Here is a 17692-nt window from a genome sequence, read left to right on the forward strand (position 1 = left end):
GGCATCCTCCGGCTATGACTCACGCGCTGGCATTGGTCCCTGTGACACACGGGTGCTAGTTCGCTCCTCGGACTGCCCAGCTTGCTCGGTCGCATTCGCGGTAGGCGGGGACAAGACCGGTGACGCCACTGAAGGACGTGGTGACCGTGTCTGCTTCGCCTCCCGTTAGTCGATGGCATCCATGCTCGCCGCACGCTTCCTCAACATAGGAACCATCGTGCACCTCTCCACCTCCTGCTCCTCACCAGCGGACATCGCCACAGGGTCACGACGCTCCGCCAAGGTCACAACGACCTCTCGACTTTCCTCCTCCTCAAAGAAAACCATGTCATCCACATTCGTGGGATCCTCTGACGCAAGCTCCAACTCAACGTCGCTCCTACATTCCCTAGGCTTCATGCACCAGGTGATCTCCTACTCCTTCTCTTGCTTCCGCCGAACCTCCCTAGTTCTCTTCTTCCTCCTGGCATTCGCCGCCTCCTTCTGGGCGACCTGCTGGCCCACGCCCTTTGGTCCCTTGGGAAGGTGCGTCCAGGACTTGTAAACTCCAAGCCCCTATAGAACGAGTGGCCTGAAATCAAAAAATAGGAAAAGCAGAGGAAGAAGCACGGATGAAATAAAAGGGAGCATACCAGTCTGGACATGATCGCGGAGTTGAAAGGTGTGGGCTTCCCTTTGACCCTCTCTTTGGGCTTCAGTTGTAGCACCCGGCCAAGGCGACTCCAGACCTCGTCGTCCGGTAGCTCCTCTAGTGATGCATGGTCCGGGTCCGACGGGCCGCTGTACATCCACATCGGCGGCATCCTCTCTGCCAAAGACGCAACCCGGCGGCAGTCGAGGATGTGGAACACTCGCACCCCATCAAGACCATGCCGCACGATCTTTCAGAGCTCCTCCTCGATGACCTCCACCTTCTTCTCCTTATGGACACAACCCCATGACCAACCAACCTGCTTCTCCGGCCTCCCACCGGTGAACGCCGGTAACGGCGCCTCCACCGGATTCCTGATGTAAAACCACTCCCCATGCCACCCCCGGTTGGAGTCACAGGGGATGTACACAGGATACAAGCCTCCCGCGCTCGGTTTCCTCTGCAGGGCAAAACCCCCCACCGGCGTGATCTCGGTCGGATTCCCCGCCATCAAGGCTCTCCCAGAGAACAGCCACCGGAAGAAGTCCACATACGGCTCCATCCCGAGGAAAGACTCACAGACGGTGACAAAGCCAGTGATGTGCAGCACCCCCGTCAGATTAAGATGCTGCAGCTCTAGACCCCACTCATTGAGGAGCCCATGCAGAAACCAATGCGTGGGGTACCCTAACCCACGCTCATGGAAGGTAAGAAAGGACACCACCTCATCAGGACGAGGTTGTGGGAACTTCTCCCTCCCGGGAGCCCTCTAGTGTGCCACCTCCTTCAGCGGCAGGAACCCCTTCGCGACGAAGGCCTTCAACACCGACTCCCTCACGGTGGATGACCTCTAGTCTGACATTTCGCTCCAGGATCATAGGAGGATTAATGAGACGTGCCATGACCGATGAGACGTGCCTTGCCCGACGGAACGGCTCCTGATCAAACAGGACGTGGCCTGGGTATGGCCCACCACTACCGCACGCTAGCCACTACCACACGCTGGGCATAAGAACTAAAGTGCCACCGCACATAGGCGGCTCTTCGCATCCCCAAACAGGACTTAGAAAAAACCCAAAATGAGATCTCCGCCAGGAGAGACCGTCGGGCTTCTTAAGTCAATCAAACAGCTTAGGAAAAATACCGAGAGACAGGAAAGGAGCAAAGGGATGCCCCATGTAGGCCATGTCGACTCCATCACAAACGGCGAGCATGGGTCCCGGTCGGACATTTCTGACTAGAGCTCTTCAAACCCCGTCACTTGAGTCATCAAGATAACACTACCGACCCCCGCTATTTTCTTTATTTAAATCATTTCATACATCCATACGCGCATTCATTCCATACGCCCATGCCCCCCAGATGATTCGGGCCCTGAACCACCCGAGGGCTCAGGAACTAAGCATCACACGTGCAGTGAAATGCATCACAACGCTCCGTGTTGCGTCACGAAGCGGCAGTTGCCTCATTCAACATGAGCAACAATAGAGCCATGGGAGAAAAACATAGATGAGCCCCATGCGGCCCTTGCCCAGTCTGGCAGACAGGGTCATCTCAACCTTCTCGTTCGATCCTAAGCCTCTGCCAAGCCCACAGAATCTCTATTGAGGGGAGGCCGTTAGGCCACCCGGGTCATTCTCCAGAACAACCCAGGCATCTGTCGGGTTATAGGTAAGGGAGCAGTGGAATGTCATAATAGGGCTATGCCGACCCCATCACGAATGATGGACCCGGATTCTGCTCGATCATACCCGTTAGCGAACTCACCGAGCGCGTCACTCGAGCCCGAGCGATCGGGACAAGCGACAAAACTCAGGCCCTCCGGTTGTGAGGAACTGAGGATGGGGTAACGCACACAACTCAAACCAACCCCTACTAAAGCCCAATGGGGCTCGAGGGCCAAGAAACAAAACGCCTAGGTCTGCGACCCCAAACTCGCCCCATCTGGCTACGCTTCGACTGCGCTCCAAAACTACCTGGGTCTGCGACCCCAAGCGTGCCCCATCCAGCTATGCTTCGACTGCGCTAAAAACTACCTGGGTTTGTGACCTGTAACTCACCCCATCTAGCTACGCTTTGACTGTGCTCCAAGACTACCTGGGTCTGTGACCCCGAACTCGCCCCATCCGGCTATGCTTCGACTGTGCTCCAAAACCTTTTGGGTCTGCGACCCAAACTCGTCCCATTAGGATCCATGACTCCAACTTGCCCGATCCCACTGTGCACTGACGCCAGGATCAGTGAGCTCTGTCTCATTCGATCCCTTGACTAACTGCCTCGCCCGATCCCACGGCGCACACTGACACCAGCATCCGCGAGCTCCGTCTCACCCGATCCCTAAGAAACTAAACGCCATGGCTGCGTAATGACGCCTTGGTCAACAAACTCTATCTCAACTAAAAACATGCATACACGCCCGCTGACCAACACCCCCTAGACGATTCTGCCTGAATCGCCTAGGGGCTCGGGGGCTACACCCGTGGGTGCGCTCGCGCGCACCCGCTGACAAAAACAAAAACAAAAACAAAAACAAAAACCTCCCCCGCTGGCAACACGAAAAACCCCCCAGACGGTTCTACCCGAACCGCACGAGGGCTCGAGGGCTACAGCCGCAGGTGCGCTCGTGCGCACCCACCGTCGAGGCAAAAATCCCTCAGACGATTCTACCCGAATCGCCCAGGGGATTGGGGGCTCCTATCGGGTTCATAAATCCGGGGTCCCTCATGGACCGGTTTCCTCGCAAAAGGCTCACCCCAAGCAGACAGCGCGAAACTCATGGGCCAGCCCAAGTATCAGGACAACAGGCCAGAAGGGCGATCCAATCACTGACTGAAAGGTCTGGCCGAGGAGAAGCGGCACCCGTTTTTCCGATTCTGGCCTACCTCTCCTTCCGGAGCGCTCGCTCTGACTCCAACTCCAACCGCCTCCGGACAGCTCTCTCCAACCGGAAGGCCTGGCCGAAGCACTACTTCCGACTCTGACCCCATGTCTCCGACCGGAGTACGCAGAAGCCCTGCTCACCGCTCTTCTCTGACTGGCGCAACCAGAGCCAACTAGGACCAACCGACTGGGGAAGCCCGCTCGGAAAGGACCAGGGAACGAACGGAGAAAGCAAGGCAGGGCGCACAAGTCAAACCACGGTACCGGGGACCATACCCTGTACAGCTACATAACAGTACTCTACAACCGCCCTGACACAAACAGTGTTGTAGGCGTCGACATTTTTCTCTACAGTATTGTGGGCACCATTAACTCCCATATGGTAAGACCCCCCCCCCCCCACATGCCTCCGGGCATCAACAGTGTTGTGGGCGCCGACATTTACCGTACCGAGTTAACATGGTGAAACCCCTCACATGCCTCCGGGCATCAACAGTATAGCAGATACCAACATCTGCCATACCCGAACAAGACGACGTAACCTCCCACGTGCATTCGACATCCAATAGTGTTGTGGGCGTCTACCATCATCATGTACCTGCTGGCATGGGCAACAAGGTTTAGGAGCATACGTACTCTCTCCCTCTCACTTGTAAAGCGCTCCCCTTTATATATAAAAGGGGTGCGTTTTCTCCCAAGAAACTCAGTTAATCTAGATCGATCAAGTTCACTAGCTCACAACCACAGAACCGCTAGGTTCGGACCTCAAGCACACGCTTGAACACTTAGCTCATAGAGGAGCTCCTGTCGCTTTCGGCCCTTCCGACCGGAGCCGACCGGACCTCTCGTGCACTCTATCTTTCTCCTTCTCGTTTGTAACCCCACTGAAAACTTCGAGCACCTGGGCTCAGGAATAAAGTCACCGACCGACTCAAACTGGACGTATGGCACGTTGCCTGAACTAGTATAAACCTTGTGTCATTGAGTGTTAGACCACCTCCGATCACAACGTACGGCAAAACTACAAATATTTACTTGTTGGTCACTTTCTGCACCGACACAACCATTTAAAAAAATACTTATAAATTTCACAACATATATGAATTATATATTATGAAAGTATTTCTTATAGTGAATCTAAAAATATAAATCTTATGATATGAGTCTATATAACATTTTTAAAATTAATGGTCAAAGATATAAATATTAAATTTAGGACAAAGCAAATATGACATCTAATAAAAAGGTAGGGAGTACTAGTGGTCACAAGTAGGGATGCAAATCCCGATGTGCACACCGGCCACATGGTCACGTTCTGACCCAAACTTTGAATTTCTGAAATAAAACTCCATAAGACTTAAATTCCATAAAAATAGGTGCCGAACAAATAAATTCTAAGGACTGTTGGTGCCAGACAAATAAATTCACAACTTTTTCCGAGTGAAGTAGTGAAATGAAGATAAAATGTACATTAAAATTACAGAGCTCGGTAAGATCGTCTGAAACTTGGTAGTTGATGATTTTTTATTTGAAATTGTTAAATTGAAATTAAAAATTCTGATTTTTTTCAAACGATATTGATAGACACACCCTATAATAAAGTTATAGTTCTCACCGAGATCTAAAACTTTGTAATATAAACTTTTTCATTTTAAATCATTTTGTGACTGAAGTATTCAATACAAAATTCGTATGACATAATTAAAAAGGATAGTATCCATTTTTTTGTCATAGGTGATTAAGTGATGTGGTTGTGTGAACTGAGCTTCGCCCGGCTGGTTGGTTTCTTGTGATGTAACCTATTCTTTCGGGTTGAAGTTCTCGACTTAACGTGGGTGATCGTATTTTCCAAGATTTAACGATGTTGCTCTTTCAGTGGTAGGTGACGCGGCCGTCGGTAGCTGGGCGTCTACGGTGACTTCGTTAATCTCGAGATATGCTACCTCAGTCTTTTAAAGGTGCTCATAAGGATATGATGTATGTGTATGCATTCATACGGATGAGTGTATGTACGAGTCCTCTTGTCCCCTCTATGTATGTTGCTACAGGCTCTGTTCTGCCTTGAACTGTTACGGTGCTCAAGTTGCAATTGGTCAGTGTGCAGCTTGCTAGGGCGATGTTGCGCTCTACTTGCCGTTGTTCTTGGGACACACCGGTGCCAGTGAACGTTGAAGTGCAGACCGAGCAGGTGGAGCGGAATGGTAGATGTTGTGGTGTTGCTCATTTGAGATTCATTATTTAGGCATTCCAAAAAATTTCAACCCAAAGTGTTATATCGAATCTTGCAGCACATGCATGGAGTACTAAATATAGACGAAAAACAAAACTAATTGCACAGTTAGGTGAGAAATCGCAAGACAAAACTTTCGAACCTAATTAGTCTATAATTAGATACTAATTACTAAATACAAACGAAAGTGCTACAGTAGCTAAACCCAAAAAAACTAAACGCGCCCTTATTATTGGGTCGAGCACCTCTTGATTTCAGAGCCAACTCTAGTCTGTCATCTCTGCCAAGGTGTGTGCTTTAGTTGGTGAATCTTACGATAAATCTTAGACTCGACACTTTATACTCATTGTCGTAGTGCTCAATGTGGCCTTGGGAGGTTTTGGCTGTCATTGCCCGACAGCGTTTGCATGTTTCCAATAAGTCATTGTGAAGATCTTATGGCACTTTTGTGTGAAAATTCTGCATTTTAGCCATTTCGAGAAAAACAATTTCTTAAAATAGACTCCTCTCAAAACTTTTTTTCAAAAATAGACCAAAGCTTGACGTTAAATAATAATTAAATAATAAAACGTCGAGATCTTCGAATCGGCGTCATGTCCGGTTACGCCAAAACCTGCCACATCAACACCAACGCGGCTTGTCACCATCGACCTCAGCGTGCTGTCATCCAACGCCATCCGTCGTACCCCGGCGTTAAGTAGTATCACGCCGAGATCTAAACGCCGCCGCTTTGCTTCCTGGTGACTCACTACTTACGGCAAAACAGGCCACGTATTCAAATATCTAATCGGCAAAGAGATACGTACATACTACTGGACCTGTATCTCGATTTCTCTCGGTAGCTTCTTCTCTTTGGACGCTTCCTTTCGGTATATACCCAAATTTTTTGAGTTATTCTCGTCTCAAAAAAAAAATGTTGAGTCATTCCATGCAAGCTAACTAATTTGCTGAAACAAATATTGTGCACATTTTAAAAATATTTTAAGAAGATTTTTTCGCAAAAAAACTTTTAGAAGATTAAAATAAGTTAAATATTTGATCTATCAAGACTTTAGTGCTTAGCAATGCAAGAAAAAAAAATCTACCAAGACTGTATTTTTATTTAATATAGTTACGCAGCATGTTTATTTCCGTTGCACGGCCATGTTTGCTAGTCATCTTTCTGTCAGCGACCCAACACCAGCCCCAGCTGTGTCCGGCGCTGACGGTGAAGGCGTCAAGCGCGAGAACAGTTCTGATGATGGGCCAAGGCGGGGAACAAGAGGGCGCCGGCCCAACACGCGAGTCCAAGGCCCAGAATGGCCGTGATGCCGTCGCCAGCTGTAGGCAGAAGCATAGCCAAGTAGTATAAGTCCAGTTCTGGCGAGAGGGGAGAAATTAAGAAATGATATGAACCTTGTCTCGCAACTAAATACTTCTCTGTTCTAAGATTCATCCGTCCGAACTATCCTCTGCTTGTTCTTGTTCTTCCTCTTCTATATGCTGCTGCTTACACTTTTCTCTATCTATTTTTGTTCTAACTCATACGAGCACGACTTGTGAGTCCAAGCACATATGAGTGCGGCACAATAACATTCTTCTTCTCACAACAGGTACTATTCTAAATCTTCTTTGCACAACAGCACCATCTAACTAGGCTGCAAAGTCTTGTTCTAAAAAGTTCTTCTATTTCGTTCGTTCCAAACGTTCAACCAAAGTAGATCACAGTGCCGTCGAACGCCCTTCTTTGGTCTTTTATCAAACCTGGACCAACACTTGCGCAAGTAACTGTGAAGAGATCCTGCCATTTTCCACCGTATCAATCAACGATAATCCTAGATGGTGGGGGAAACCGTGGCGGCTGGCGGCGCCGCGGCCAGGTGACAGATGCGGCGGCGGCGGGGAGGCGCTCACGGCTCGGGCGTCGAAAGAGAAGGTGGAGAGAGAGAGAAAAGAAAACTGGGTCGTGTCGGCCAACCCTGCAGCCTGTCACGCCTATGCATGTAACGCGACAGCGTGGTGCTGTCGCGCCAGCCACGCTGGCGGGACCAAAAGCGACTATATTTGATTAATCTTTTTTTTTGTTGCAGTTATTATTAAAATATTGATTAAAAAAGAATTAAAAATCAATTTATAGTGGGTAGCACTTGGTTTGGGGATGCAGGCAGCCGCTCGGTGCCCGGAATAGAAGCATTTCCAGCATCTGGGAGGAAAGTTGTATTTTGAAAAGTAAAGTCGGGACACAAAAAAACTCTCATTGTCCAGGTACTTGGGAGGAGGTGAACGAAAAAATGGATGAAGAGAAATTTTACCTCTTTATTAATAATAAATAGGTGTAGATATCTCAGAACCCAATATACGTTGTACCGGTGTCCTTCCTCTCATCGAGAGAACTACTCGAGATCATATATCTAACTTATTTTAATCTTCTAGAAATGTTTAAAAATGTGCGCAACATTTCTTTTGACAAGTTAGTTAGTTTGAATGGAATACTCGAAAAATTTGGGTATGTACCTTAACGAAGCGTCCATAGAGAAGCAGCTAACGAGAAATCAAAAGAGATCACTCACGTCCAGTACGTATCATAAACGGCGCAGATCGCGCCGAACTCTCCGCCCGCAAGTAGCACCTCACCAGGAAGCAAATCGGTGTTTAGATCTCTACTTAACGCCGATGTATGACGGATGGCGTTGGATGGCACCGCGCCGAGCTCCAGTGGTGACACGCCACGTTGGTGTTGACGTGGCATGTTTTTGGCGTAACCTGACATGACGCCGATTCGAAGATTTAACGCCGAGCTTTTGGTCTACTACCTCCGTCCCATAATATTTGCACCTCTAGGTTTGGGCGCGCAAACCAAGGTGTACACGAAATTACGAAAATGCCCTTGCAAATATCAGCCGCAATACTTCCTTCAGTGACCCGTCCCACCACTCCCTCGCGCTCTCGCACAGCTCTGTTTCTCTTTCCGCCCGCGCACACCCGCGTTGCCGTGGCTCCTGCTGGCCAGAGCTGAGCCCCCACATCGAGCGCTAGTTGCGCCTTGCCTGTGTCGGCGTCCATCTCCACGCCATGTCCCCATTCCCGCGCGGCGCCAGGGACGAGCTCGTGTAGCCCATGGCAGCCGGGGCCGGGGCTCCACCGGCCGGAGCTAAGCTCGCGTGCCAATCGTCGATCGAGCCCAACTTCACTAGACCTGGATTCTGTTGCGGGGCTTCATGAGAGCGCCGCCCAAGCGTTGGATCCAGCTATGCATGCGCAGGGAGGAAGATGAGCAGGTGCGGCGGCAACGACGGCCATGCGGAATAAGGCTGGGAAGATAACAGTTCGCAGAGTCCATGGGGACGGAGGGATAAGGCTGGGCGTCCATTTTCATTTTTTAATGACAAATCGTTTTGTGGCTAGTGGGAACGAGTGGACAGGAAGCGTTGGAATGACTGTTTCATGTTTTTTTAATCGCCTCTGCCACGTTCCAAGTTCGAGGTTACTGCTGCACTGCTATGCCACGTTCAGGCCTATGCGAACCGATTATTTGGGGAAAATTTTTGAAGTGCAAACGTGCACTTAAACTGGGACGGAGGGAGTATTTTTGAAAAAAAAAAGTTTCGAGAGGAGTCTATTTTAACAAATTGTTTGTCAAAAGGGCTAAAATGCAATATTTTCACCACTTTTGTCGGATGCTAATTCAGAGATCCTACTCAAATATGTACTAAATCTGTTTAAATTATAGTTCGTTTGACTTTTTTTATCCCAAGTTTGACCACTCGTCTTATTCAAAAAATTGTGCTAAATATCACTTCTTTTGTTGTGGCTTGCTTTATTAACAAAAGTTCTTCAAGAATGACTTAAATTGAACTATGTATACATAATTTTTTTGAATAAGACGAGCGGTCAAACTTGGGGTAAAAAAAGTTAAATAAATTATAATTTGAAACAGAGGGAGTATTGTTTAAAACTCTTCTATGTGGGTGTAGGCTTTATATCTAAATATAGCAAGATGGGTACATTCATGAAAAAGAAACGGATCAAGCCGAGTTTAAGGGCATGCAAACGGGGCAAAATATGTAGAGCATGTTTCACCTACCAGCAGCTGCACATGCATGGTGCCTTTTTGCTTGAGCCGTTTGTTCAAGGGTGTATGTGAGCCTTGTGAGGAGCATGCATTGATTACTTGACAATTTTACATGCTGCTTGCACGCTCATCTTTGTAGTTCCAGCTTGGCTTAAAAAATGAGATCCTACGGTTTTTCATTAAAAAGATAAATAGAAACCAAAATTCAGTCTAAGACAGAATTTGAACCAGGGTGGTTGGGTGCATTCCCACATCTCTCACCTAACCGGTTGAGCTAGGCTCACTTCATCTTGTATGAATCAATGTTGGTCATCATATCTAGCTTGCATTGTAACACCTCTGGTGTTACGAGCATGCTTAGCACCTAGGTTAAGGTCAACGAAAAACAATTTATATAAATAAAAATAAAATATAACTTGTGTATAGTGCTTATGTAAAAATGATGAGCAAATAGTGTAGATAAGAATGTAACTTTAGGTTTGGAAAGAGAATAGTGTTAACCAGTGTTTTGGGAGCTCAAACATTGAATCAAAAAATTAAACTAGAATTTTTCGTTGAATCGACAAGAAATTGAACTTAGGTTACGAACGTCATTTATTGAGAATTATATTGAGCAAAATAGTTAAAATGTGCTTAAATGTTTCGCTCCTATGGGTTTGTTGACGCAAAAATTTGGCCATGCGTCTGACACACAGCAAGCCAGAGCGATCTGAGTGAGGTCAACCCATAGATCTTGCTTGGCTTAACAACTAGACTAGTCGATCCTAAAAATCCCGAAAGGCGTGTCAGTCAATTTGACCTGCAATTGATAAGAAGAGGAAGTTTTATCAGTAACTTAGGGTGGAACATGCCGGTTTTGCTCAGACAGTTCCAAGTGTGCTGCTTCGAGAGCAGCCAAACAGGAGAATTGACTAAATAGTCGATATGAGGAGAAATCGATTGTTAAGGACTGTGATGATCGTGGGTCATGATTGATTTATGATAACAAGTACAATGCACCTAGATATAAGTAACACCATCGGCTAGATAGATATAACTAGTGTAAAGCATTGAGCCGATAAGTTTAACGAGGAAAGATATAACATGCGAACAAATCGACTATCTAGTACAAACGAATCTACAAATGTTCTGAATCTAATATGTTACCATCAACAGTGAGGTTCGACCGGATCGATATAACTATGATAATGATAACAAACTAAAGCCAAAAATCCATAAAATCATCTATATATTGATAGGTTCATAAAAAACATGCTATATGTGTGAAGGCACAGACGAATCGGCTAAAATAGCTAATGCATGCATAGCAAACAAACATAGTACATATCTCAATCACAAACAAAATCACTAATCGATGATCTCTAATCTAAAGTCTTACCAGTGAGGTTCAATCGGATCGATGTAGCTATGATGGTGTCATTAGATTAGATCTCATTAACTAGTGAGTTCATCCAAGATCGAAAACATACCTTTGAATACATACTATGCTTGATTGGAATAGAGGTAAAACAGCTGATCTAGCAGGATTAAGCTATCAATTATGAGATTCAAAGTGTGACCAGACTAGAAGACGACCAATTATGATGATATGATGCCGATCTATCTCTATCTCAATTAGACGATTTGTTATGATTAATGAAATATTAATTATAACAAGATCGATAACTGATGAATCAACCAAGAACAACCAAGAAAATCTTACTAATCTTAGAAGATTCGATAACTGGTGATATTATATTAAACAATAAGTTATTTAACATAAGATAGATAACTTTGATCTATATTATGATCTGTAAGAGATCAATTAGCTGATGTAGCCTTACGAATAATGATACAGATCGATAACTAACTTATACTATACTCGTAAAAGATCAATCGGCTGATGCAGCTTTACAAGCATAATATAAGTCGTGACGGTTCGATGCAGCTCTGCTTGTTGAAAAACTCGCTGAGATCTACATTACTCCTACTCTTAAGGGTTGGCGTGAAGCCGAAAAAAGTAATTGTATTGATTGACTGTTCGTCTCTTTACAATAACCAGGGTCCAAAATTTATACCCGGAACCTAAATATGAATCCTACTCAAATACAACTCATTACAATTCTTGAAACAAAAGAAAATATTCATAACTTAAAAATAACTTGGACTCTAATCTTTTTCTTTTTGTAGAGTCCGACATATTTTTCTCCGACGTCATCCGTACGTAGTCTTTTGACGTCGTCTGTTGACGTCATCTATAAAATAGCTAATTCTGACACTACATCAAAACCAGTCGATATCGATTCACATCTGATCGATTCCTTGATGATATAATCTTAGAAGCTTCGAGTTCCTGCTTTCTTCTCTCCAGATTTTGGTGTAAACACATGCCCCCCAATTTTGGGATAAAAAATAGTTTTATTCCAAAATTTCTATTTACCTGCTCACCTTGTCGCAACCATTTATTCAGAAATATACGCGCAACTCCTGATTTCTCGGTCCGAATGTTATATAATACACCAACAGTATCATTTCCAACTCATTCAGCCTATTCGCTTTCTCCTTCTTTCTCGAGCAAGCCTCAACAACCAAAGCCGCTATCGCCAAGGCCTTAACCATAGCAAATTCTCTGCTCTATCAAGTTGTTATTCAAATAATCTTCCTCAGATTTAGATCCATCTTGGCTGCAATGGCGACCAGCGACCATGTCCCTGAGGTATGCTTTCAAGTTCCCGTCTTCCAAATATTAGTTGTTACCCTGTATTTCCTTTCTTCTCAAATTTATTTTATCTGGTTTCTAGGAAATAAGGAATGAAATCTTGATTCCATCGGTTGTTGTTCCTAATGTCTATTATCTTGGGCCTATGGGTGACCCTTATCCATCTAACTTTATTAGACAAGAAACCAACCGAATCCTCTTTAAATAATCTATAGTAGATTTGTCCTCCTCGAACACCAAAACTCCCTTTAAAAACTGGCCCAAAATGCCTAAGGGATGGAGATATTGATTTTATAGAGTATCGGAGGAAACAACTGGAGATTGGGAGATTTATAACTTGAATCAATGCTTGACACTCTCACTGTCTGGAATGGAGAGGAATGATTCACTTCTGATTTCTGTATCTTACTTCTGATCCAACACCTTAAATGCTTTTGTTTTTTGTCATGGCCCAATGACCATCACTTTGGCTGATGTTCATATGTTGATCGGCCTTAGAATAACAAGATCAATGCAACCTTACGACTTCTTAAGTGCTGGATCCAAAAAATTAGCCAAAATATCAGATTGCATAGGATGGGCAAACTATATTCTAAACCATCTTGGAGACGGATCAACTGTGGCCGAAAAGGAACATATAGCTTTCTTAAACATGTGGCTGGAAAGATTCATCTTTTGTGCATCATCTTGTGGTCCAACTTTCAATCATAAATACCTGATAGAGCGTCTAGCAGCTAGCAATGAAACCCCTCTTGGAAAATACTTGCTAGGATCTGCTTATCATCTAATGCACTAGGTAGTTGTCCAATTGCTAAAGAATGAACCAGTGCATACCATTAATTTAGACGGGAACCTGGACCCTATGACAGGAGTGGAATAGGTTGGTCTTGTTTGTGCCTAGGGTACATACGGGGCGTGTGTTTCGGGGTACCCAGCTGGGATACATTGGTTCACAAAACGCCATTTACGTGAGACAGTACGACTTGGATATGGTCTAGCACCGTAGTAAGAACTGGAACTTGAAAGGTGATAAAATGGTTCTAATTGCTTATCACCGGCTTGAAAGTAGCATAGGTGCTTACATAGAATGGATAGTTAATGAACTAATGATGACTGCTAATAAAATTTAATATAAGGACGCATGTTTAGTAATGCTTCCACATATGCAATAACACATAAGCCAAATAAGCCTTGCATGCCCTTGGAGTCTTTTATTTTTATTTTTCTTTTGTCGGGTAAGTCTTGCTGAGTACAATCGAGTACTTAGGTTTTATCCCCCTGTTGCATGTGACCGATGGATGGTAGACGACTTTTGTGTGTGGAAACCTCCTGTGGGCTCAGAGAGGATTCCTTTCACGCTACGATCGTAGTGTTTATTTATAACCCTCACTAAAAGTTTTTAGAAGAAAAGTTTTATGATTCACCATTAATCTTTATTTCCCGCTGTAATTCTGATCAAATGTTGTTCTCCGTTGCAAGATAAAAATGTAAACCTAAAATGCATACTCTTTTACATGTAAAATTGTCTTAATTTCGCTATTGCATTCAACTTGCTTAAGTACTCTAATGTTGTAATCAAGTGATGTAAGAAATGATTAAGAATGTCGTAAGCTTTATTCTCTCATTTATGATCCTGATGAAAAAATGTGGATTTTTGAGTTCTTTCTCGGGGTGTGCTCGACGAAACAGCACGATTTAGTGCACCCCCTTAGGTACTTAGTGTCTAATGAAAGATAAGTACCTTTGAGAGGGTATTAGATTAGGTAGTTCTGCCACATGCATAAGCTGAGAATCAAATATTAGTTTTACTCAATTGAAAGCATGTTTGATCACTGATGCTTTTATGTTAGACGGCTAATTAGTGAGTTGCTTATAATCAATCCGTGCTTTCTCGCGTTGCTTTGCTTTCGCGATGTTTGATAAAGACCTCATCATTCCTAAGGTTAGCACGTTACATATGTACAACCGTGATAATTAGAAAGAGGCGTGCTGGTTGTAGTTGGGATATATATAGGCCAAGCTTTTTCTTAGTGAAGAATTTTTTTCGCTAAATCTATAACCCACTCGACCGTTTCTAACGCTCGCTACGCTCAAATTTCCTGGCCATCAGATGGCGCTGTGATGATACGGATGAAGCGCAGCAACGCAGCAACCAGTGGCGGGCCCCAGGGTGTCGCGGTCGGACGCCTCAATCTTATCTGACTCGGCCTTTCCTTGGTCGACCGCAACTTCTTCCGTCACCGCCCTGCCTCGCCTACCTCACCGCGGATGCCGCGCTCCCTGCGCCCTGCCGTCTCGCGCGGAGGAGCATGGCTAGAGCAACGCGGGCGCGGAGAGGCCAGCAGGGGCAGGTAACCGCGACTCCTCACCTTCTCCTCCCCTCTCCTTCGCGTCGCTGGCAATGTCCGCGGCAGGGAGTACGGCGCCTGGGGCCTAATCCTCGTCGACCACCGCCACTTCCTTGTGCTCCTAGTTCCAGATTACATTTTGTTGTAGCATATTTTACTATTCTGATTTGGGTGTAAGTTCTACGTTCAATTGGTGTAATTTGATTGTTCGTAAATGAGAATGGTCATTTGGATTACTTGAACGCTTTTTTAATCTTTTTTTGGCTCTTTTTTTGTTTGTATGTATGGTTTATTTGTTTCCCTTTAAAATCTTCCAATTTGGATTTCATAAAAAATAATCTGGCAATTTTTTTTTTATTTTATATGTTCTATTTGTTTGCATTAATTTTGATCATTTGATCTGGATCCTGTGGTTACGAGAATCAAGTGTTCCGTGGCCTAGAAACACTGATTCTATGGCCAGACCAGTTTCGAGTGTTTTTGAGCCGGTTGACACTCAGATGTCAAGAGCCTCTAAAACACTCGATTACAGACTAGACAGCCCCTTTTTTTTAGCGGCTGCTAGTAACCATCTGGTCGCCATTTTGGTTCTAAATGGGGAGTACAGTACATCAGTGAAGTTTTTTAACATAAAAACTTTGCTATAGTAATGGTGCAACGTGTGTACATACTAGTGGTCAATGCAATGCCCCAAAAGGTTTGACCGCCGGCGTCCACGTTGTAAAGCGACCGATCAATGTGGTTGGATAACGGCAGGGCGCATTGGGCGTCCACGTTGTAAAATGGTTTGACCAGCAGCAAACTATCTCCGTCTCCGGTCACTAGTGACCACAAACCTCACTTTTTCGCCATGTGCCAATGCTCATGGTCAACAGTAACTACCACTATGCACACGATGACAAGATAGACTTCGTGCTGCACTTGAAAATTGTTGCATTTTAATTAATTGGAATTTCTGCAACAATTTCCGCCATCTATATACCATTCAGTAAAAAAGATGGCGTACATTAATACTCATTTGTTCTATATATATAGATAGATATATCGTATTAGTATAGTTTGTGCATGCAATGCAAGAAGCATCCATATTATTACTATCACTGCAACAAGTGATATATAGCTAGCGCACGATTGATTTACCGCGCGCGATTAACAGACGGAAATAAACTTACACTTGAAAGTTGAAACTACTACTTGTGGTTCAAGATGACAGTCTCGTACTCGCCGGCGTGGGAGGAGGAGGCGTCCGCGTCATCGTCGGCGCCGGTGACCGGGAAGAAGAAGGGGTAGGTCTCGTAGCGTGCCATGCAGCTGCTGTAGAGCACGCGGCATCCCCTCCGGAAGCGGCAGTAGTTGGGGAGCTCCGCCACCGCCTGTGCCACGCAGAGCCCGCAGTCGGCGGAGGTGATGTCCCTGGTGCACCACCCGAGCCCGTAGATGGTAGTCCCGTCCGACCCAAACTTCGCCGTCTCCCTGGCGAGCCCGGCGCTCGCGGGGTCACCTGCCTCCTCCGCGACGCGCGCCATGAGCCTCCGCTCGGCGCGGTCGAACGCGACCAGGTCGCCGGTGGCGTTCATGGTGTTGATGAGGATGAGCGTGTACCCGGTGTCCGGCAGGCCCAGGAAGTCGGCGTCGTCGTAGCGGAGGAAGCAGTAGTCGTACCAGACCCGCGCGTCCGCCTGGCCCCGGCACGACGCCGCCACCTGCTGCGCCGCCGCAGCCAGGCAGCGCGCGCAGTCGGACGACGGGATGTCGCCGCGGCACTGCGCCAGGCCCCAGATCGTGGAGCTGCCGCTGCCGGACGTCGCCGTCGCGTAGTAGGTGGCCGAGGCGCGCGGCACCAGCGTGGCGAGGACCGCGCTGATGCTCGCCTGCGTCTGCGCGCTCGTGAAGTTCTTCGCGCAGTACGTGCTCACCGGGTCCACGGCCGAGCTTGGCCGCGGCGCCAACGTTAACGCCGCCGCGGCGGCGAGCAGCAGTGGAAGGAGCAGCACTGGCGACGATGGAGCCATGCTGGTTTGTGGGTTGTGGATGTCGTCTTCTTCCTCTGGTCCTGTTGTCGATTGGTTTGTTTGCTTGCATGCAACATATATATTGGGATGGGGTGCGTTGATAAGTTATGCATGGCGAGGACTAGCGATTGGCGGCGAGACTTACGCAGCCAGCCGGCCATAGTTGACTGAATGTATGGCTGTGGCGAGACGAGAATGGGCATGGATGGATGATGGGATGGGATGCATGGGCCCTGTGTTGCAGTGGAGACGACGAAGCTTTGGCTTTGTGTGGAGCACAGCACATGGAGCAGATCGAGAGCAACTTATGGAGATATTGTCAACTAGATTATGTCGTCCATAGCTAGCTAGGCAGTTCTAGAGGAGGAAGAAGAGTCGCCTGCATGCCCTGTTGCAGCTTGCTTGGCTTGGGTAGATGGACATGCATGCAGCATGCAAGTTTTGCTTTTGGACTAGACTCTTTCTTAACCAAGACTAGCTCGCCAAGGGAGAGGGAGGAGCTAGGTCAGGTCTGCTCATGGATCATTTATTTCTTTATGCATCCATCATCGATGAAGAATGTAATGTAGTGCATGTTACGATCGATCGAGATGAATGGATCGTAGGATGATGACCTGTTCTGCTTTCTTCTGAAAAAAAAAACAGGCACCCCAATCCACAAGCAAGCTTCTTGTTGACAATGCAATATATATAGGCGTACACTTAGACTACTTGATCAGAATTAGTCATCATAAGCTAAGCAAGCTTAACGTGCAATCTTTTCATCTTTCTACTGATGAACGCATGGCAGGTAATACTAGTCGTACGTTCTAGCTAGCTGTGGTAAAATGCCCGGGCGACAA

The 17692-nt window shown here is 46.2% G+C and overlaps 1 protein-coding gene across 1 annotated transcript; it reads right to left on the reverse strand.

Moving 5' to 3' along the window:
- Positions 1-15901: 15901 nt before the first annotated feature.
- Positions 15902-16888, reverse strand: LOC136518814 (cysteine-rich repeat secretory protein 55-like). Its single transcript, XM_066512502.1, has one exon. It carries the CDS (start codon positions 16848-16850, stop codon positions 16029-16031), a length of 822 nt encoding a protein of 273 aa, XP_066368599.1. The 5' UTR covers positions 16851-16888; the 3' UTR covers positions 15902-16028.
- Between the last annotated feature and the right edge of the window lie 804 nt (positions 16889-17692).

Source organism: Miscanthus floridulus, chromosome 17 (genome assembly GCF_019320115.1).
Source record: "Miscanthus floridulus cultivar M001 chromosome 17, ASM1932011v1, whole genome shotgun sequence".
NCBI lineage: Eukaryota > Viridiplantae > Streptophyta > Magnoliopsida > Poales > Poaceae > Miscanthus > Miscanthus floridulus.